Below are 22,364 nucleotides of genomic sequence, written 5' to 3'. Positions count from 1 at the left end.
AGCCCCGTGTCAGGCTCCCTGCTCCCTCTCATTTCTCTCTCTCTCTGTCCCTCTCCCAGCTTGTTCTCTCTCTCTCAATAGATAAATGCAATCTTTAAAGAAAAAAAGTCTTTAAAATAATAAAAAGAATGACAGTTGGCTAGGGATAGGGTAGCAGCCTACCCCTACTTTCCCATTGGAAAGCTGGACCTTGGTCTTCATGCTTTCCACCTACTGTATTTTTTATTTATTTATTTATTTTAATCTAAGGGATTTTAAAATGGATGTTGGGTGATTCCTATATGAAGATAATATTAAACTGAGTTCCAGACTATACCATTGTAACTGCTCCAATGTGATAGTCGTTATCAAGCTAAATATAAGCTGCTTGAGGTTAGGGAGGTTGTCTTTCACCATGTGCTTGAGGACAAATGATGGATATAAAACTTGTTACATGGGGTTCAGAACTGCCTCCACGTAAAGCTACCTGCCCTGGTCTAGAATGCTTGTTGTTTTCTTAAATTCAGCCTTAAAGAACGTTATATGTTAACTGACTCGAGGTCTGTTGCTAAACCCTGGCACTATGCCAGAGCAAGGGACAATACAGAGGACTAATTTTAAAAATGCTTCTTAGTACATTAGTAAGATGTTAAAATTTTGCTCTTCAAAACAATTTCTATCTGCTGAGTTTTAAGTGGCAAATGATACATACACTTAGGTGAACAGACCATTCTCACTGTTGACCCTGCTTCCTCTCACACCCTTGACCATCTTGTGCCCCTACTTTTCTGAGATCAGACTTCAAATTTTCTGAAGTACGTGTTGTTTGATAAATCAGATGCTGCAATTGCTAATATACTGAATTTAAGCTCAAAAGGCCAGAAGCTGTGTCCAACATACTTTCGTGGGCTTTGATGCTCAGTATGAATACATAATCAATGGACAAGAGTTTCCTACCACTTCAGTTATACTCTACATCTGGATGGCTTTTAGTAAATATAATTAGGATTCCAAGTCTGACTAATACAATGACATGGTTCACTGAAGCTACAAATATGTATCAAATATATTTAAACAAAACGCTAAAGCCATTTTACTGAAAACTAGTTTTATTTTAAAATTAAGTGCATAGCACTCATCTAATTCCATTGGTGTAGAATTTAGCACCATACTATTTGCAATTAATGTCACAACACAGATACATTTTGGTTTGCAGTCTGTACTTGAGTAGTGTTTATTTAGTGGACTTTGGTAAAGCCCTTTATACATATCATTAATCTCTTCACAGTACACATTTAATGATGGTCCAGTAATCTCAAAAAAAAAAAGACCTACTTTAAAGACTAACCAATAAATTAAACAAAACAAAACCCACACAATTCCCCCCACCCCCATCCCGCAAGGCTAGCAGTTGTGAGCTATTATTTATATTGAAACTTAATGTTTTAAAAATAGTTCTGATTCTCCAACCACCCCATCCCACCCCACCCTGGGTATGCAGCAATAGTAACCAATTAATTATTTTATTCTACCCCCCACAAAATTAATCCAGTGTTCTTTAGCTTTTTTAAATACAAACTGGGAAAGTGTTAACAAGCTTTTTAAAAAGGCATATTCTTCTATAACAAGAATGACATTTAAACCAATCAATAAAAGCATTTGACAAGACATTAAATTACCATAGGCACCGGTTGTTGTTTCAAGTTGGGATCTCTATCCCAATATCTTACATTCATAGCATTATTGAGGTAGTTAAAATACTGAAAATTGGACTCCAGGTGCTGGGTTCTGAATGTGAATGTGAAAGATATATTCTCTTTTGAACCCACTTTCCCCCAAATAATTCAAGCTCTCTTTGAGGTAAGAACTACCAAAATCCAATTAGCAGCCTTCTGTAAAAAGGAAAAGTGATGATACTTTCAGAAAAACAATTTTCAGGGTTGAAAACTGCCATGAGTGAGTGTTCTTACCTGAGTGGTTTTTTATCTACCAGACTAATAAATTCACATCATGCCCTATGTACTCTAATTATAAAAGTTACCATTCTTTTAAGGAGAGGACATTCTCTAGGAATTCACGCTGGCAGAAGCCACCCACCCACATTTATCCACTGGAGCCATCTGGATCAGTCCACTACTGCGTTGAGTCCCTTCCTTTCCTAACAAAAGCCATCGGCTTGATTACTGAGACTCCTGCTGCATACCCACAACATCTTTATAATAAGTTTGTCTTCAATGCATATTGTGGCAGTCACATAACTGCCATGCAGTTTCCCTTCTATTCAAGTGCTATCTTTAAAAAAACACAAACAAAAAGACACACCTCACTAATTTTTAAATCAGAAAGCTTCCCTCCACCAAATCTCTCTTCTCCCACAGATAAGAGCACAATGTATAGTTTCAGTTATTACAATGCTTTCTTTCTTTTTACTTTTTATTCCCCCCGAACTCTCTCCCCGCAATTGCCCTTGCTGTAATGATGACTTATTGCTGTTTAAAAACACTCATTACCGACACAGTGAAATGTCCCAGGGCCATTCTGGGGCCAATGTAATGCAAGTGGCTACTGCAATCTAGTATTGGGTTCCTTTGCTGATGCACAGACAGGCTTGGATTGCAAGGCTGCTTATAAAACTTGTCTTCCATGTGACAAAGTGCTGCTCTAGCACAACCTGAGAACTACCCTGGCCACATTCCACTTCAAAATAAACCTACAGGACTTCATTCTAGTACTGACATTTTACAGTTACGCCTTCCCTTGAAAAAACTTCAAATCTGAGTATAAATCATTGATTGCACTGAGAAATGCAAAACCTATATATGGATTATGAATGACAGGAACCACTTCATTCATTCTAAGCTACAATTAGGTTCTCAGTTGGAAACACATCCTAGCAAGAGTTTTTTAACCTATGTTATAAAGGTAGTTCATACTATAACATTCCCAAAGCATGTTGCATTACAGTTAAGTGTTTCCAAGTAGTACAAATTCCCTGAGTTAAATGTGTTTTAATCCTAAAGATTTGAGGTTGATCACTTAGGGCAAAAAAAACAAAAATTTATGACCATGATTTTAAGAGATCTACTCCACCCTTAATTTTAGTACATAAATCCAGATACCTATATATTGTGATAGGAAGTTATAAAGACTCAACTAAAAAAAAAAATTTTTTTTTTTACTGCAGATTGGTAGAGCATAGCAATTCATGAGTTTAAACTCAGTCAAAAATTCATTTGTAGACCAAAAATGTAACTCAAAACTGCAGAATAAAAAAAAGGACCTCTTCAAAAATTAATACTGTAACTTTCCTTCATAAAAAGACCATTTGGCAAGTCCACAGATAAACATTAGTCTCTGACATATAAGCCAACATTAGGCCCAGAGCCCACCACAGGTCAAATCTCAAAATGGCGATTTAGAGTCTGTCCAAATTTTCTGTTGTATTGCATATTTTTGAAATATTTGGACCATCAGCCAGGGCTTGAAAGTTTTTGTCATATAGGGACGTGTTTTAACAGGATTTGATAGACATACTGTTAAAGTGTTTGCAGTGTTGGTTCAGTCCTCCCCGGTATTCGTGGTGCACTGAAAGGGATATTCTGTCTTCCTGATGCTGGTATCCGAAGCGTTCTGATGCAATCTGGATCCCTTTCCTTTTGAAGAGAACTTTACAAAAAGCCTGCCCCCAGAGCTTCAAGTCACAGAACAGTCTGGGTCAGGAATTACCTTCATGTAACATCACCTTTCAAAGCAGGGAGTGATGCAAGGGTAATGTTCGTTTATCTGATAACTCCGGTTATAAGAAACATTCAGACAGGGCTTAACTTCTACTGGTATTGCCAGGGACATCCCAACACCAGTCTGCACGTGCCCGAGGCCCTGCACACTGGTTTGGAAGCCAGCAGGACACGTCTGTAGTGTGTAAGACGAAGTGTGTGTGGTAGATCCAATCTGCGGGCAGCCTGGCTGTTCGGCTGCAGGATGGCGGTACTGCAGCGGGGTGTGGTGCGTCTGATGGAGATAGTGGGGCTGCTGAAAGTGAACTGGCCGCGAGGCCTGGGAGGCTGACTGCAGCACGCTCAGCTGCGCCGGCTGAGACCCCGCCTGGCCTCTCTGTTTGTTTGCCTCTTTCACATCGTTATCATGCGCGCTGTATGGAGAGAGAGAAAACTGTTAATAACGGTACTTCCACTCCTCAACAGCTGACTCCGTGGACGGGCCCACTGCCTACGCAGCAGTCACTGTAACCGGAATTCCGACAACGGTGAGATCTCTCTTGTATCCTTCTAAAAAGCTCCTTCCTTTGGCACAAACCTTGGGAACTCGCTGCTGGTAGCCTGGAGGCCCATTTCCTGCTTGGGAAATATATCCACAATAAGCACTTGAACACCTATGCCCCTTTGGTGACACCCTGGTGGCCCCACAATTCAAAGGCGTGGAAAGAAGGACCAGGGCAAGACCTGCCTGGAGTGATCTGGGTTACAGGCTCACTCACGTAAGAGCATACCGTGTACCCAGAATTGTGACGGCAGCAACAGCCTCTCCAGGAAACAGCCCAGGTACAGCCTCCTGCCAAGCACTGCTCACGGCAGCCAGCAACAGTCAGAGCCAGGGTCCTAAAAGCTCTGCGCTTGCGAGAAGTTGTTTGTAGGGCCCCTTATCCATGAAGAAAAATACTGAGAAATCACAAACACAAGATTAAGGAGGCTTACATCAATAGCCGTTCAATGCACTGCACTAAAAAATCCCAGGAGTAAGCAGTAAGACGATGCAGTCTTGTAGGCCACGTTGGAGAAAGACGAAGTATAATCCTTGAAGAAGCCACACATGCAGCAGCTACTAAAGAAGGTGCATAATTTAGAAAGGCATAATCTGTGGAGACATCAAAAATGAACTTAAGCAACAGAATACACAAGTCACCAGCTCACATGTCACCTACTGGCATCCACAATGACTCACCTTGCAAAGATACTTCCAGGAAATAATCTGCATACTTGGCCATGTAGAGTTTCGTTTTTTCCAAGCAAATCATCGGCCAGCCATCATGAAGATCTGTTTCGTGTACTGCTTCGGAGAGATAATACTCAATGAAATGGGCAGCTGTTGGAAGGCAGAGGTTCCACTGAAAGGTTTCTAATAATAACAGTTCCATATGTAGCAAATTTTGCTTTGTTAATACTAGATTCATATTAGTCATACAACCCAGGCTGTTGAGCTGTTCCAGCTTAGGCACACTATCTTCTTTTTCTTCAAATTTACCTTATAAGCAAAGGGGGGGGGGAGAAAGAGAGAGAGAGAGAGAGAGAGAGAGAAAGGTTACACAAGCGATCATTATAGGTCTAGTCACTTAAATGGGATTTGCTGTCTCACTGCAAAGATTTAGATGCAAAGGCATTCTTTCTCCTACCATGGGCAGATACAATTGTGCCAGAACTCTGGCTCTCATATTCTGCATGTTTTCTTTCCTCCTGCCTCCATCCCCTGCCCCTCACCCTCCTCTAAAAAAATGGAACATGTAAACATGCTGATCTATGTGACACTACATAATGAAAAGAGTCCTATGTGCCAATGAAAAAATAGCTCTCTCAGATCTCACCAGCCGAATATTTCCGGGAAATTTCTTTTGGGGAGGGGGAACAGGTAGTGGTCAGTGGAAGAAAATTAGTTTATTTTAGAATAGAAGAAAGTGTAAAGAATTTAATGTCTTAAGTTATCTGAAATGAGTAACTTCATTATCTGAAGTTATCTGAAAATACTGAGTTATCTGAAATCAAAAGTAGCTAAGCTTCAAGTGTTTCATCTTGGTGTATTTTTCAGAACAATCTCAATTCTAGAGAGACAGCAGGAGAAAAAAACTGGGTGAATATCTAATAAGCCTTCTCATTCCACATAGAAACCTCCTCTTCAGAATTCAAAACAGAAACCTAGCTAAATCTGTTACCAAAAACGGGAGGGGAGGATACTTTTTATCTACTTTTATATCCTCTTCCTGAAAGCAGAATAAAAGTAGACAATCAGATGGCTGGACTTCATTATTCTAAGGCATTAACTTCTTTTTAGGAAATACTCATCCACATGTACAGCTGAGAAATAGAATTCCCTCAGAATTCTAGCCCCAGAATAATGTTCCTATAGGTTTTGTACCATCTTATACTTTAATCTTAACTATACATAAATCATTCATTTTAGGTATCTCTAGAACTTATGGCTGGAGAAAATTCAAACTATCAAGTACCAGTATGGTTTTCCAGATGCAGCAATAGAACCAAAGAATTGTCTTCAAGTTTCTTTAGGTTCATTCCATAGTGGTCCATAGAAGAAGGGAAATTAACTAAAACCTTCTACCTTCTACTATTATGTTCTATTTTACCTTAAAGTTTAAAACAGTCATATCATATTGCAATTATTTCTAATTGTATGCAACACAATCATATAGATTTCTCACAACAGCTTTTATACTTGCTCAAAATTATAGTTGTTGGACTATGTTACATATTACTGTATAAAATTTTTTGTTTTACTATTTTGATAACTTTTTCAACATATTTGGTTTCCTTGGAAATCTTGTAATTTTATTTTATCCATTAAAAACATACTTTGGAGAAAAGCCAGAAAGACTGTCAAGCAGTAGAAACCAGGCAAGCTTCCCTGGGAAACTTCTCTTCCAGAAGGGCTGGGTTTGTATCACCCACCGGAGGTACTACAACAAACGGCAGTGGTCCTCGGGACAGATGTTCAATGTACTGGACCCAGTGGGCCTGCCTCAGGGCTGGGGAAAAAGCACTGCTGACTACTTGGGTCTTTGCTTGGAGAGTGGGAGGACTGGAGTAGGAAGCTGTGTCTCCTATGCCAGGCCAGTCAAAGCTCATGACTTGAAGAAGAGTCGGAGCCCAAAGAGAATTCCTCTCCTGCCTCAGAAATTCTGACCTTCGGGGCACCTGGGTGGCTCAGATGGTTGAGCGACTGCCTTCGGCTCAGGTCATGATCCCAGAGTCCCGGGATCGAGTCCCGCATCGGGTTCCCCGCTCAGCAGAGAGTCTGCTTCTCCCTCTGACCCTCCCCCATCTCATGTGCTCTCTCTCTCATTCTCTCTCTCTCAAATGAATAAATAAAATCTTTTTTAAAAAAAGTACACAATTCAGACTTTTAAAGAATCTAGATAACCCTTCCCAATTCAAATCACATAGAGAAAAATTTCCCAAGTTTTTCCGATATGATATACTTAAGTATAGCCAAATGCACTAACGTGGCCTTTAGGACATGGTCATCCAGCATCATCACTGCATAAAAATACAGGAAAGGAACCACTGCTCGCAGTGTCAGAGTGGAGAAGAGTGTCCTGGGAATTTAGTTCAGCTCCTCTGGATGAATCATGAAGGTTCTTAAATAAGCACCCCGCCATTTGTGCAGCAGTAACACTAGCTGTATACTTCAAAGGAACATCGTAAAACTAATGTGTTTATTTATATCGTGCTTGAAGTTCTTTTGAAGAAACTAATACACCATAATTCACTGTTTAATTCAGGATCAAGAATGTTCCATATTATCTTCCTGAAACTTTCGACATTGAAAACAAAATTGTATATGATTAATTTCAAAGCTCAAAAAAACCAAGATAGTGAGGTTGGCCAATTCATTTAAGGTCAAATAAGTTGAACCAAATAAAAAAATGGAAGCCAAAAAGGAAGACTTATGTTTGAATTCCCAAATCTGTACTTCTAGATCAAAGTATTGCACTGGGTTATATGGGAACGACAACTATCAAAACAGACAAGATGTCAATATTATTAAACATCTACGTGGTTTCTGTATTTATAAAGTACTTGGCTGTTACAAGTGTGAAAGCCTTTGCAACTTGACATGTAGAGTTAAAAATAACCTTTAACTACATAAATAACCATACTTGGGATTTTATTCAGGCTTATGTTTTTTGGAACTTTTTCATTATGTATAGTGATAGAAATACTCAGAATCACGGAAACTAAAGGATTTCAAAATGTGTGACAGTGTCAGTGAGTACCTGCATTCATATCCATAGTTTTTGTTGTGCTGAAAGCTATGGGCATGGGTATTTTAAATCTACTTATCTGTAATACCACATACAGATCACAGACATCAGTTTCTTCAATTGAAAGGAAATACCAGAAGCCATGTGATTATATTGATAAAGGCCTCAAACAGGAAATAAGGGCACAGGAAATTCACATCTGCTTCCCAGAAAATAAGGAATTAGACGCCACAGAAACAAAACATCAGACTTTCTTTCCTTTATAGGAAATGCTCAGATCAGCCATGGAAACCAGCACATTTTCAAAGCCAGCAGTGAACGGCAGGTATGTGGCAGAAGGGAAAGGATCAAATGTCATACCGTAAGCTCTGCCGATCCACACTGGATTCTGTTAGTACTGAGTAGGAAAAAAGTCATCCTTAATATATACTAAAAATTTTCACAGATTTGTAAGACTACCAATCTAATGGAAAAACAGGTAAAGAACAGGAAAAGACAATTCACAGGGGGGAATAAAAGGTTCTATTCTTAAAAATTGGGATGTAAATCAAATCAACTATGAGAGAAAATTCTGATCTTTCAGTTAATAAAGTAAAAAGCTCTGTCAACCCATTACTGGTAAGCAAGGAGAAACAAGCACTTAATCACAATTTTTCTACTAACAGCCTATAATCTTACTTTGGCTTCATCTTGATTCTGAGATCATTCCCTGGTTACACAAATTATCAAAAGCCTCATCTCCAAGACTGCTTTCATGTTCTCCACAAATTCAGTGCTGATCACAGAAGCCAAGGGAGGCCAGGGTATACATGACAAAGAGTTGGAATTTCAAAATTTCCCAGGGTAATCAGAGACTTTTCTGGAAAGAGCCTGAATCTTTAGGGCTAGGGAGCCATATTAAAGATTACAGAACAGATTATGGAAGAATTAATCATTACGATGCTGACTTTTGTTTCAATTTCCTATGTGCTTTTTAAACATCTTACCCACTTGATCCTCACAACAACTTTGTCAGTTAAATGTCTTTATTTTCATTTTTTTGGACAAGTAACTTCAGACTTAAGGGTTGTTGAAATTCATATTGCTGACAAGACATATAAACCTAGGAAATTCATCACTGTAATCCCTATCTAAAACACTGCATACCCCTCTCCAATCAGGGACAGTCTGTAGGTCCTTTCTTCCTACTGCCAACAGTGCAGACACAGGCAGCTGGGTATGCATATTACCTGGAACTTACACCCTGTGCTCTAGCTTTGGCCAAACCAGAGACAGCCTCCCATCTTACTTAACAAGTGGAATCCAACTGCCACCCAGTCCTGTCAGCTGTAAGCTGCTCTTCACTTTTATACAACAGGCTGCCCATCCTAAAGCAGGTAACAGCTGGAGAAGGACAAAGTTCAATCATTCTGGGAGGAGAGAAGCATTACTTAAAGTTTATGAAACCTAACTGGAGAGCTGCCAAAGGTAAGAAGAGTGTAAGAATGTAAAAAATACTAGAATGTATTCCACAAATTAAAAACAGACATTAGATACTGAAAACAGGATACTAGTTTATAAGCACCTTAAGTGCTTTTGTTGTAGTAAAGTTACAGAGCAGAGGCAGGAGAGATTGTAGCCAACTACTAAAAGTCAGCCTCTTTGATTCCTGACCCAAGCACAGAGCTGACAGCTTGAACTTTTTTTTTTTTTAAAGAAAGATTTTATTTTTAAGTGATCTCTACACCCAACATGGGGCTTGAACTTACAACCCTGACAGCTTGAACTCTTGCCCACTACCCACCTGGAGGGGCTGAGACCCTGGGAGACACCTACCTCATACTCTTCCATTCTCCCGTGGGAAAGGAACAATGGAAAAACAATTCTCTCTCAGGGAAAGAGAGGGTAAGGGCTGTCAGTAGAACAAAAGAAGGAGGTATCTGACTCTTTCTTTTTTTTTTAAAGATTTTACTTATTTGAGAGAGAGAGAGAATGAGAGAGAAAGCACATGAGATGGGGGGAGGGTCAGAGGGAGAAACAGACTCCCCGCCGAGCAGGGAGCCCGATGTGGGACTCGATCCGGGGACTCCAGGATCATGACCTGAGCTGAAGGCAGTCGCTTAACCAACTGAGCCACCCAGGCACCCCTGACTCTTTCAGTAACAGCTGATTAACAATTCATATTTGAACCACAGCAAATACAAATCCTAAAGCCTAGTTCCTGGAAAATGTGCAAAATCAAGTTCAATAAAATAAACTGGTCATAATCTTAAACTAACAAGAATTAAAAAAAGAACAGTTGAAAACTCCATTCCAATCAACTTAAGATGGTGTGCAAATAAAGTATCCTTCCCCCAAACTGTACAAATTGCAGAAACTTGGCACCAATGCCAAGCACTGCATGGTGGCCAGAAATCTTACTAGATTATTTGACTAGAGTCCCCAGTGAACTTTGGCAATAACATGTGGTTTATGAGTATCTAGTTTAGCATTCCCTAATTCTTTGATAAGTTACAAGTAAACTTAAGTCACAAATGTAAGTCGGTCTATGAACACTACAACATTCATAATTTCACAGTCCACCAGCAAGAATCTCCCACTTGGTCTGCACCACACTTTTAAAAATCTCAGGCATAGAGCAGATGGGACTTGGCAGTGGTAAAAGCACAGTGACGGCCAAAACAGGCAAAAATCATTTTTCATTAATGATCCGAAGTTTTTAAAATAACCTAACTTGTGTATGTGATTTCCAGTATCTCTCTTCTCTAAACTGATCCTATTATAAACTAACATTTTGTAGGATAACAAGAAACCATTCCATTTGTGGATTCTCACACATCCGCTATGTCAAGTATGGGTTTTTCTAGTCCTATGCAAACTATGAAACCACAAAGGGCTTCACAGACAGTGATGAAACATATACAGAATTGTACATGAGATTGCTTGTGAGAATGACACTCTGAATAAAGGTTACAGGTTAATTATAAATGCAAGTATTACCTCTCCAGCTTTCTGGGTAGAGGAGAGAAGAACAGGTGATGTGTCTGAATCTTAGAGGACAACAGATTAAAGGAGAAATATAGATTTTCAGGAAATAGATGGTATTCTGGTAAGACTTTGGCTCAAGGTGCATGGGAATAGGGTGGGAAGATAAGACTGGAGAGGTGGCGGGGTCGAGACGAAAGGTTCTAAATGTTACATTAAGGAGTTTCTACCTTAACCCACAGGGAATGGGAAGTCATTACTGGGGCTGTGTTTGTTTATATTCAGCCGGGTCCACAAAGGATTTGAAATAACTTCAAAAAAGACCTCCAAGGAGACAAAAATCAGATCAAAGGAATAATAAGGGTAGAAAAAGAAATCTGGGGCGCCTGGGTGGCTCAGTTGGTTAAGCGACTGCCTTCGGCTCAGGTCATGATCCTGGAGTCCCGGGATCGAGTCCTGCATCGGGCTCCCTGCTCAGCGGGGAGTCTGCTTCTCCCTCTGACCCTCTTCCCTCTCGTGCTCTCTATCTCTCATTCTCTCTCAAATAAATAAATAAAAATCTTAAAAAAAAAAAAAAGAAAGAAAAAGAAATCTGTACTAGAAATGATCACACAGGCCTGCATTTGGTTTTAGGTTTACTTGCAGTCAAAGAACAAAGTTGTTCTAGAAAGAACTCTGGTAGCAGGGTATAGGGGGAATGTTCCTTAGACAGCAGCCATACAAGATCCCAAACCCTCAAGTGGGGGTTAGAAATGAAGGCAGTAGGTATTTCTACATCCTACTTTAAAGTGGGGTTTACATTCCTATTGTAATGTCATAAATAATATAAAAAGTAATGAATTCAATTTCAATATTATATACAATCTTTTTCACATTACTAAAAGAAGAAAAACCCAATTTCAATTCCTTTACTCACCCTCTTTCTCTTTGGTCAAGGTACTAACAATGAAATGATTTACAGGAAGAAGCTAAAAGAAAGAGGCACCAAAAGACCCACCAGTACATTCTGCAGCAGGTAACAAATATGGTTTATTAGAGTCTACCTTGCAGCCGACCACGGAACTGTGCCTACTGCAGAAGCAAAGTCCTCCCCATTTGTAGCAGCAGCCTGTGAATCTTTAGTTCATTAAGCCAACTCATTATGTAGTCAGTAGAAGGTATTCTAACAATACAAGAGTACAGTATCTTTTAGACAGAGTTTCTCAACCTAGTTTCACTGATATTTTGGGCCAATAATTCTTTATTGAGGGCTGTCCTGTAAACTGTAGGTATTTAGTAGCATCCCAGACCTCTACTCACTAGATCCTAGCAGCATCCTCCCAGGTTGTGACAACAAACAAAACCGGCTTCACCCAAAGCCAACTATTTCTTTGGGGCACCGTTTTTCCCAGTTGAGAACTTTAAGGCAATGGTTCTCAACTGGAAAAGTACATCAGAATCACCTTTGGAACTCGAGCCCCATGATACAGATTCTGAGTCAGTAGACCTGGAGTGGCCTAGACTTTTGTAGCAGAATCTTCAGGATGTAGGGCTTAAGAACATGTTTTCAAAAGACTTCAGAGCCACTTTTTAATGTCTAGTTAAAAATTATTATGCCAAGAAGCACTTTCAACATAAACTTTCTGATATTAGTAAATTGGAATGAATGGAATTTGGTGATATTTCACTGAGCTCTACATAAATTTTCTTTATTATAAACAATGGAAATTTCCAGTCATATACATGAGATTCATACTTACTTGCTAAAAGCAGACAGGAAAGTGCAACTAAATGCAGCTGCTGGATAGAGATGTCATATCGATCCATAAATAAGTCCAGCAAATAGACAGCAAGATGGCGGGCAGAAGGGCAGAGGGTGAAGCGATTGCTCACAATGGCAATCAGGTCAGCAAAATACCTTCTGAGACTTAGTTGAGGGGACTGGCCTTTGTAGGAAGGCAACTTCAGCTCCTATATCAAGAGGAACAATATTTAGTCTAACAGAGCGTGTAGGAGTAGTACCTGCACAATGCAAAGACGCCCCCCCCCCCAATATTAGTGTTAACAAGGGCCTAAAACACTTTCCTTGAAAGAAACACAAACATGAAGAAGTTGATTGGAAGGATAATGAATAGTATTAATTAACAGCACTTGATTTAAAATTTAAAACCAAACTTTTCTCCTTCATTTTTAACCATCTCTGATGTGACAAATTGTGTTTCTTGCATTACAGAATGGATATATTCCAGCAAGATTTTTGTATCCTGTTTTCCCTACCAGGTGTTTTCCGAAAAACATCCTTATCAAAATCCCAACCACACAACACATACACACCCCTTCCAGAAAGCTCAAAGCTTTGGGTCAGAAGGTAACAGGGAAGTGAATCTGCTCCTGGTCACATGCTATACTATACTTGCAAAGGTATGGAAGGTGGAGACTAGTATTCATCCACTAGTATCTTCTCAGCATGTTTCCCTTTTAGCAGTTTTATGATGCTGTCCTTTGCCATTACCTTTTCATATATCTAAAATTTCTCCCCTCACTGCTGTTCAATCTCAGAATTGTATGAACCCATTTTTTTTTAAGTTAGAAATTTTCTATAGTACTAAAGTATTTCCACAGCATAGAGAAAGACAGGTTCTAAATTGTTTCATGAGATCAGCATAATACTAAAACTAAACCCAACAGGTATCACAATAGCAGGAAATTACACAGGTATGACCCCAAAAGCACAGGCAAAAAAAGATAAATGAGACTTCATCAAAATTTACAACTTTTGTGTATCAAAGTTCACTCTTTTCAATAGAGGGATAAGGCAATCCACAGAATGGGAGAAAATATTTGCAAATCATATTCGGGCAAGAGGTTAATATCCAGATTATATAAAGAATTCTTTTATACATGCAATCCAACAACAAAAAATTACTTAAAAATGGGTAAAAGACTTGAAAAATAATTTCTCCAAAGAAGATATATAAATGCCCAATAAACACATACAAAGATGCTCAACATTACTAATCATTAGGGAAATGCAAATCAAAACCATTATGAGATAACATTTCACACCCACTGGGATTGCTATTATCAAAACAAAAACAAAAACAAAAACAAAAACACAGGGGCACCTGGGTGGCTCAGTTGGTTAAGCATCCGACTTAATTTTGGCTCAGGTCTGGGAGTCGTGAGATGGAGCTCTGCATTGTGCTCCATGCTGGGTGTGGAGCCTGCTTGAGATTCTTTCCCTCTCCCTCTAGCTCTCTCTTTCAACAAACAAAATAACCACAAAAACAGAAAACAAAATTAACAAGTGTTGATAAGAATGTGAAAAACTGGAAGCCTTGTGTAATGGTGGGAATATAAAATTGTACAGACACTGAACAATGGTATTGCAATTCCTCAAAAAAAATTAAACAAAGAATAACTATATGATCCAGCAATTCACTTTTAGGTATACACCAAGAAGAACTGAAGAAGGGACTCAGATATTTGTACATATATTGACAGCAGCATTATTCACAAAAGCCAAAAGGTGGAAACAATCCATCAACATATAAATGGATAAACAAAATGTATTTTAGTTTAAGAAGATGACAGGGTGCCTGGGTGGCTCAGTCGTTAAGCGTCTGCCTTCAGCTCAGGTCATGATCCCAGAGTCCTGGGATCGAGCCCCACATTGGGCTCCCTGCTCAGCGGGAAGCCTGCTTCTCCCTCTCCCACTCCCCCTGCTTGTGTTCCCTCTCTCGCTGTGTCTCTCTCTGTCCAATAAATAAATAAAATCTTAAAAAAGAAAAAAAGAAGAAGAAAAAGTTCTGAAGATGGAGAGTGGTGAAAGTAGCAGAATGTAAATGTACCAAAAGTCACTGAACTGTACACTTAAGTATGGTTAAAGTTTTATGTTGTGGACATTTTACAATAAACACCAAAAACAGAAGTTATACATCTAACTTAATAAGGTATAAAACTTTAGATAAAATGTTAGCCAATGTAATTTAATAGTATATCCAAAGAATATCATCAATTGTGGTACATCCCAGGAATTCAAAGATGGTTTGATATCAGGAAATCTACTACTATAAATCATAATTTAAAAATCACACATGAATATTCACAATCATCTTGATAGATGCCAAAATAGCTTCTGGACAAAGGTGACCCTGGGAGAAATAACATCAGATGTATATTTCTTTGATGAAGGAAGGAAGGTAAAAAAAAAAAAAAATCTCAAATTTAAGAGCCAGCATCTCACTTGGAGATAAAACAGTAGAAGGATTAGCATTCTAGTGCCTGCTATTGCAATATTACTTAACATTATTCTGTGAACACTAACTAATCCAAATAGAAAAAGGAAAGAAAAGGTTTAATGACTGGAAAAGGAGAATCAAAAGTCAATTATAGGAATAAAAATATTTTTTAGATGATAGAATTTATATCCAAGAAAACCAACAGAAAAAGTAAACAGTATTCAGTAAGATGGCTGTTTACAAAATTAATATTAAAAAAATCAATAGCCTGGGGCCTCCTTCAGCTCAGGTCATGATCCCAGGGTCCTGGGATGGAGCCTAGAAGGGAGCCTGCTTCTCCCTCTCCCTCTGCCTGCTGCTCTCCCAGCTTGTGCTCTGTCATATAAAATCTTAAAAACAAAAACAAAAAAAAACAATAGCCTATTTGTATATTAACTGGTTAGAAAATAGAAGATTCCATACAAACTAACTATAAAAATTAAAACACCTAGAAAAAATATTTATATTTCAGCACTCTATGAAGGTAACATTAAAATTCTAAAGGCGTATGGAAGACTTGCATACATGCAAAGACATTCCTTTTTCTTGGATAAAGAAATCGATTTGATAACAATGGCATTTCAAATCAGGAGAACAGATGAACGTAATAGATGTTTCTGACACATAGGACAGAGTTAATTTCTCTATTATTTAGAGAAATCCTACACATACACATCAGTAAGAAAAAGGCAACATTTAGGGGCACCTGGGTGGCTCAGTCATTAAGGGTCTGCCTTCGGCTCAGGTCATGATCCCAGGGTCCTGGGATCGAGCCCCGCATCAGGCTCTCTGCTCTGCGGGAAGCCTGCTTCTCCCTCTCCCACTCCCTCTGCTTGTGTTCCCTCTCTCGCTGTGTCTCTGTCGTAAATAAATAAAATCTTAAAAAAAAAAAGAAAAACAACATTTATAAACAGTTCACTGGAAAATTAAATATGGCCAAAAACATATAAAAAGATGGCTATTCTCATTCAAAACTAAAGAATTACGTAGTTTTTCACTTCCCAGATTATATTTTATTAACTTTCCCTTATGCTATCAAGAGTGGAAACAGGAACTACCATGTATTTAATAGGTCAGGTTGACAACTGACATAACCTTTTGGAGGGAAATTAGGTAATATAAATTTTTTAAAATGCAGACTGCAAATACCTTTCAACCTAGCAATTTACCCTACATATAAGAAGGTCCTTTGCAACATCGTTTTTATAGCAAAATAGTGGGAAAAGCTTGATATCCAAAAATCTAGATGAATCTACAGAGATTTATTGCTGAGTGTATACAGCCAATCCCAGGTCACATACTCGTAATTCCAGATACATAACATTCTTAAAAGGACAAAATTACAGACATGAAGGACAAATTAGTGGTTGCCAGGGGTTAAGGGGGAGAATAAGGGTGGGAGAGAAGAGGGTGTGGCTACAAATCATAAGAGATTCTTGTGGTGATAAAAAAATATTCTTTATCTTGACTATATCAATATTAATATCCTGGTTGTGAAAACTGTACTAAAGTTCTGTAGATGTACCACTGAGGGAAACTGGGTAAAGGATATAGAGGATCTCTCTGTATCATTTCTTACAACTGTATGTAAATCTACAATTATCTCAAAAAAAAAAAAAAGTACAATAAAAAAAAGCTTGGCATTCATCAACCGGGGACTGATAAACCATAGGACATCAACTCAATGTGGACATTAAAATAAAGGGCAGTTGATCCAAATGTGTTGATACAGAAAAAAACATAAACAGAATGAGTTGAATGATGTTGGGGTGGAAGGATGGTACAGAACAGCAAATATATATTCTGACCTCTTGTATCAACAACAAAAAAATATTTGCATATATACTAATTTATTGGATATCTTTTCAGGAAAAAAACAATGGTGGTAACCTTAGGGGATCAGGGAACAGTGAGGGTTGGGGAAAGCTCATTTTAAACCTTATACTAACTGAATTTTTTTTAACCCTATGCATGTATCACTTAAAATTTCTAAAAAATATTAATAAGAGTTACTTGGTAGATAGACTAATAGGCCACTTCAAATTTTTGTACATATGAGAAAAGCATAAACAAATGCTATGTAGGAAAAAACCACTGACTTAGGCTTGCTTGGTTCTTTGAAAAGAAAAAAAATATTAACTTCCCAAATAAAAGGAACATGCCGATTTCTCATGCAGCCCCCAGGATCTCCTCTTTCACCATTTCTGTAGATCTTTAGAATGGTGTAAATGAGTTACAATTTTATTTATTTTTTTTTTAAAGATTTTATTTATTTGAGAGAGAGAGAATGAGAGATAGAGAGCACGAGAAGGAAGAGGGTCAGAGGGAGAAGCAGACCTCCTGCTGAGCAGGGAGCCCGATGTGGGACTCGATCCCGGGACTCCAGGATCATGACCTGAGCCGAAGGCAGTTGCTTAACCAACTGAGCCACCCAGGCGCCCATGAGTTACAATTTTAAACTTCACTTTTCTTTGCTGTCATCACGTGACATTTATTGAGCATCTCTTATGTAGCAGATCCTGTGTTAAACCCAGGGATAAAAGCTGGAAAACAGTCTCAAGCCTCTCTTGAGCAGGTAAACCAAAACACAGAGATGATTAGGATATAATATAGTAACCACAGGGTATTACAGGAACGCTGAGATGGAAGATCTAACCCAGCTCAGGGGATGGAGTGCTGGGAAAAAACAAAGTCAGGTTAGGCTTTCTTTAAAAGAGGCCTGAACAAGGTGTTAAAACTCATTGGGAAACACAGCTGGAGAACACTGTATTTGATGAACTTTATTTTTCACTATATTAACTTTATTAAATGTGGACAAAACAAAGGCAAGAACACCAAAGACCAACAGGAGATTTTTAACTAATACATTCTCTTTATGTCATTTTAAATGGTAAAGTACAAGTGCTTACCAGAGTGGCTGTCAGACTTAGTTCTCCTTGTCCAGGTACTGCCTGCAGTTAGGCAAGCATGAGAAAATAACCTGTGCTTCTCTCAGCTTACAAGGTTTTTCTAATATCTATTCCTGATCCTCCAGAATTTTACACTCTTCTTCCTCTCTGCTTCTCGGAATCCCATAGGACCAAAGCACTGAGACCTGGACTTGTCATCTCCATCTCCAGTCTCAAGTACTAGTCAGCTCCCCACCCCAAACGCCATCCCTTTCCCAGAACAGATTCCTGTCCAGCCAGGATGGAAATAAAGGCATAGAAGGAATACTCACAAATGTAAATACAACTCTGTGGGATATTTTCTGAATGTTTCTCACAAGCTAGAATTGTTCACATCCGTCATAAAGACTCCTGAAAATACTTCCCAAGCATCCTAAGGCACTAGTGTATACAGCAAAACAATGAGAAGACAGAGAAGACATAGGTGTAAGAAGACAGTTGCTTTGTAGGGGTTTTTTGGGGGGAGTGTAATTATATTTTACAAAAACAATACATCTGGTTTTTGGGGTTGAAGAGAATTTCCATTTGTTGTCATTTTTACCCTTCTCTAGTAGATACAATGCTGGTCCAATTATTTCTCTATACACCTTGGATCTAAACACAGAATACCTTCCATAGTGTCTGAATGGCACCTGCCCAAAGGAAGACCTAAATTTGGATGCTTTGAGTTATAGGAGATTAGATTACGTAAAGGAGATTAGATTACGTAAAGGCAGATTATGCCTGTCTCATTCACTATTTCCATTTTAATACCTGGCATAGCACCTTGTACACTGCAGGTACTCATATATGTTGAATAAATAAGCATATGACTATCCAACTAAATCACCCAATTAACAGCTTGGAATTAACATGTATTTTTTTTTTTTATTGGAAAAGTTCATTTTAACTTTCCTTGACTTCAATGTACTACAACCAGGGTTCTTTCCAGTTCTACGATGCTCAAGTTTACTGATTAACGTAAATTATTCAAAAAAGTGTGGCCTTTGTGTCAAATGTGGCTTACACAGTGCTTAAAGATAAAATAAAGACAACCCAGGGTAGCATGCCACAGGTAGCCCAAGGTAATTTTCAGTGCCTTTCCCTCAGACCCTGTGCTAGCTCATCCTCTTGATAGTTCGTAAGCAACTTTAGTACAGGGTCGTGTCTTATTCCTTCAATTCTCCCCAGAGCCTAATACACAAAAAGTATTCAACAAGTCTGTGGGAAAAAAAAAAAAATCCACTTCCAACCTCAACTGACAAAATTAATTCAGGAAATCATTCAGGATTAAAATTACACATAAAATAATTGATCAGATCGTGCCCCACATCGGGCTCCCTGCTCAGCGGGAAGCCTGCTTCTCCCTCTCCCACTCTCCCAGCTTGTGTTCTCTCTCTCGCTATCCCTCTCTCTGTCAAATAAATAAAATCTTTAAAAATAGTAATAATAATAATTGAAAACCATGGAAGTCCATTAAGAAAAATCTTTTGAGGGGCCCCTGGGTGGCTCAGTCTGCCTTCAGCTCAGGTCATGATCTAGGGGTTCTGGGATGGAGCCCCACATCGGGCTCCCTGCTCAGTGGAGTCTGCTTCTCCCTCTCCCTCACCCCTGCTCCTCCTCTCTCTCACTCACTTTCTCAAATAAATAAAATCTTTTAAAAAATTAAATAAAATAAAACTAAAAGACCACATCTTAAAAAAAAGTATATGGACAATTTTCAAAGTGGAAAACCTGAAACTCTCTTCCTAACATTCCAGAGAACCATTCCACAGTTGAGACTTTTTTGTGATAGGAAAAACCTCTTAGGGGGCTGAGGTGTATTTAGGCCATCTAAGAGGCTGAATGTCAGAATTAATAAGTAGCATTTAGAAATCTCAAACCTTAGAAAAGGGTACAGTTGGAACAATTAAAGTCAGAATTAGGTTTTCTAATCTAGTTAACCTGGCATAAAAAAAAAAAAAATCAAGATACCAGTTCATTATCATCCCAGGATCTCCCAACTCCAACAGACAGCATCCCTTTTATTAAAGAGTCAGTGCTTTGCTTCTCTCTCATTTCCTATACATAACAAATGGCTATCTCCATCCTTGGTGAAAATGAGTCAAGTTAGGGATAGTTTTGATCTGGTCTCTCTTCTGGTTATCAAAGAGGCAGAGATAAATCCTTAAGCTGAGATGTGACAGAGTAAAATTGTTACTTAAGAGCAACAATACGCAGACTTTGCATTGTGCCAGAAAATTGAATTCTCCCTACTAACATCTATTAAATATATTAAGTGTACTTTCTGCCTTACATTAGCTGGAAGAAGCAGTTAATTCCTACCTTAAGGCATTGTGAACAGCCCGCAAATCTGAGGGTCTCAGGGAAAATAAGTTATGGCTTAGTGCTTCTATATACGAAGCCCTGTTCTAAAGCACATGTACAGTATCAGCTCATTAATCGCACAATCCCCGCCCCCACAAGGCACGTTCCATTATTATTATTCATTCTACAGATGAGGAAATTGGGAAACAGGAAAATTAAGTAACTTGTCCAAAGTCTGACTTACAGCAAGTTAGTGGACAGGCTGATGTACCGATGTGACATAACAGCCTAATGCAACAGCAACTACAGAACAAGGAGGGCTACTCTGCCCAAGAGAAAGGCAGCACACACATCTGTTTAAAACACAGTATCAAAGTCATGTTCCACCCTCCCTCTCCCAAATGCCGCGCCCCACCCCCTTCCTCATTTAAGTTGCAGGTTCTTCTGATACATCCAGAGGAAGAAACTAAGAAGTTAATTAACCTCGAGGAAATAAGCAAACGCGCCCTTTCTGGTCTGGAAACTAGCGACCGCACTTCCCAGGGAGCTGCGATTTATACAAACCGACACAAAACACTGTAAGGAAAAGTCCGGGATCGGGGTTACCTTGTATCGAAGCGCTTGATGAATGTCTGCGGCCAGCTGTCCCCGCCACCACTGTCCCTCCAGCTCCATGGGACCGGGCGGCGCGCCTGGCCAGACGCGGCAACTTCAGTCTGTAAGACACACCCCAGACGCGGTCACGGCCAGCACCCTCCACACGACCCTCCGCACCCCCTCCCCGAGGGGTGTGACCTCAGGCCACCCTGGGTGGCTGTTCCTCTTCACCCAACTCGACCTAAAGCTAGCACCGATGCAAACCAATTCCCCGACACCACGCATAAGGCCCCGGTCCGGAGGAACGGGCTCACGCTGAGAACTGCCGGCCTGGGCGCCGGGCAAAGGGGTCCAACTTGAGCCCGAGCTCCCAAGGCGCGGCCCCGGCTGGGCGCACGGGAAGCTGGAGGCGGAGGCCGGGCTGAGGGCTCCCCGCGTCCCGGGTTCGAATTCTCCCGTCGGCCCCGGGGAGCCGAGAGACTGACACCAGTCGCAGACCCCCTAAGGAGAAAACCTCCCGCGGACACACCGACGGACGAAAGCCCGCCTGGCTCCGGGTCCCGGCTGCAGGCGCCCGGGCGCTCGTCCCTCCCGGGGGGGCCTCCCCGCGGTCCCGCCGGGGCCGGCGCACACCCAGGCCGCCGCCTCCTCGTCCGGAGCAGCGCAGGGGATCGCGCGGCCCCAGAAAGGCGAACAAAAGGCCGGCCGGGCGGGTCCGGTGTCCCGCGCCCAGCACAGGCCTGCCGGTCCCCACGGCGGCCTCCCTTACCCGGAACCGCGGCCCTCACAGCCCCAGCCCCGCCGGCGTGCCTGGAACGCCGGCCCCGCTCATGATGCGGACAGTCGGCCGCGAAGCGCCGGCCTCAACTCGGGCCCAGCGCCGGGGCGCTCGCACCGCCCATTGTTAAAGGACCGGCAGGCGGCTCCGCGTACAAAGCCAGCGCGGGGGCACATGCGGCCCCGCTGCTGCCAATCTCGTCTCGCGATACAGCCGGGTCACCCTGAACCGTCCAATCGGCGGCCGGGCCGGGCCCAGGTGCAGCGGTCGGCGGCGGCTCGGCGGCCCCGGCCGGGACCCGGTAGCGGCTACGCGCGCCGCTTCGGCGCGATCCGGTGCTTGGCGTTGCCCGACAGCTCCGCCACCACCTACCGGGAAGCCGGCCCGAGGGGCGGGCAGAGGTCGGAGGAGGGCGCCAGAGAAATTACACCGTTGATCATCATTCCGCGGACCAATCTGGTCATGCCACTCACCTGCTGAGAAGCTTCGATGGCTCCCGATGCCCGCAGAGGAAAGTTCTGAAGCCTCAGTTTGGCGTTTAAAAC

General features: G+C 40.7%; 1 protein-coding gene across 3 annotated transcripts; it reads right to left on the bottom strand.

Moving 5' to 3' along the window:
- Positions 1 to 759: 759 nt before the first annotated feature.
- On the bottom strand, positions 760 to 22,013 carry CCNJ (cyclin J). 3 transcript variants are annotated; one of them, XM_027596382.2, is made up of 6 exons: positions 21,811 to 22,011; positions 21,051 to 21,160; positions 12,691 to 12,901; positions 4,939 to 5,238; positions 4,692 to 4,851; positions 760 to 4,129 (listed from the first exon to the last, which is right to left on the bottom strand). In XM_027596382.2, the coding sequence occupies exons 2-6, from the start codon at positions 21,117 to 21,119 to the stop codon at positions 3,718 to 3,720; spliced, it is 1,152 nt and encodes a 383-aa protein (XP_027452183.1). In that variant the 5' UTR covers positions 21,120 to 21,160; positions 21,811 to 22,011; the 3' UTR covers positions 760 to 3,717. The 3 variants fall into 3 exon arrangements, with proteins under 3 accessions (XP_027452183.1, XP_027452184.1, XP_027452185.1); XM_027596383.2 differs by having other exon boundaries at positions 1,079 to 4,129; positions 4,692 to 4,818; positions 21,811 to 22,013; XM_027596384.2 differs by having other exon boundaries at positions 1,079 to 4,129; positions 4,692 to 4,815; positions 21,811 to 22,013.
- Positions 22,014 to 22,364: the final 351 nt, after the last annotated feature.

Source organism: Zalophus californianus, chromosome 15 (assembly GCF_009762305.2).
Source record: "Zalophus californianus isolate mZalCal1 chromosome 15, mZalCal1.pri.v2, whole genome shotgun sequence".
NCBI lineage: Eukaryota > Metazoa > Chordata > Mammalia > Carnivora > Otariidae > Zalophus > Zalophus californianus.
The sequence above is the reverse complement of the archived record's forward strand: the minus strand, read 5'-3'. Positions and strand labels throughout refer to the sequence as shown.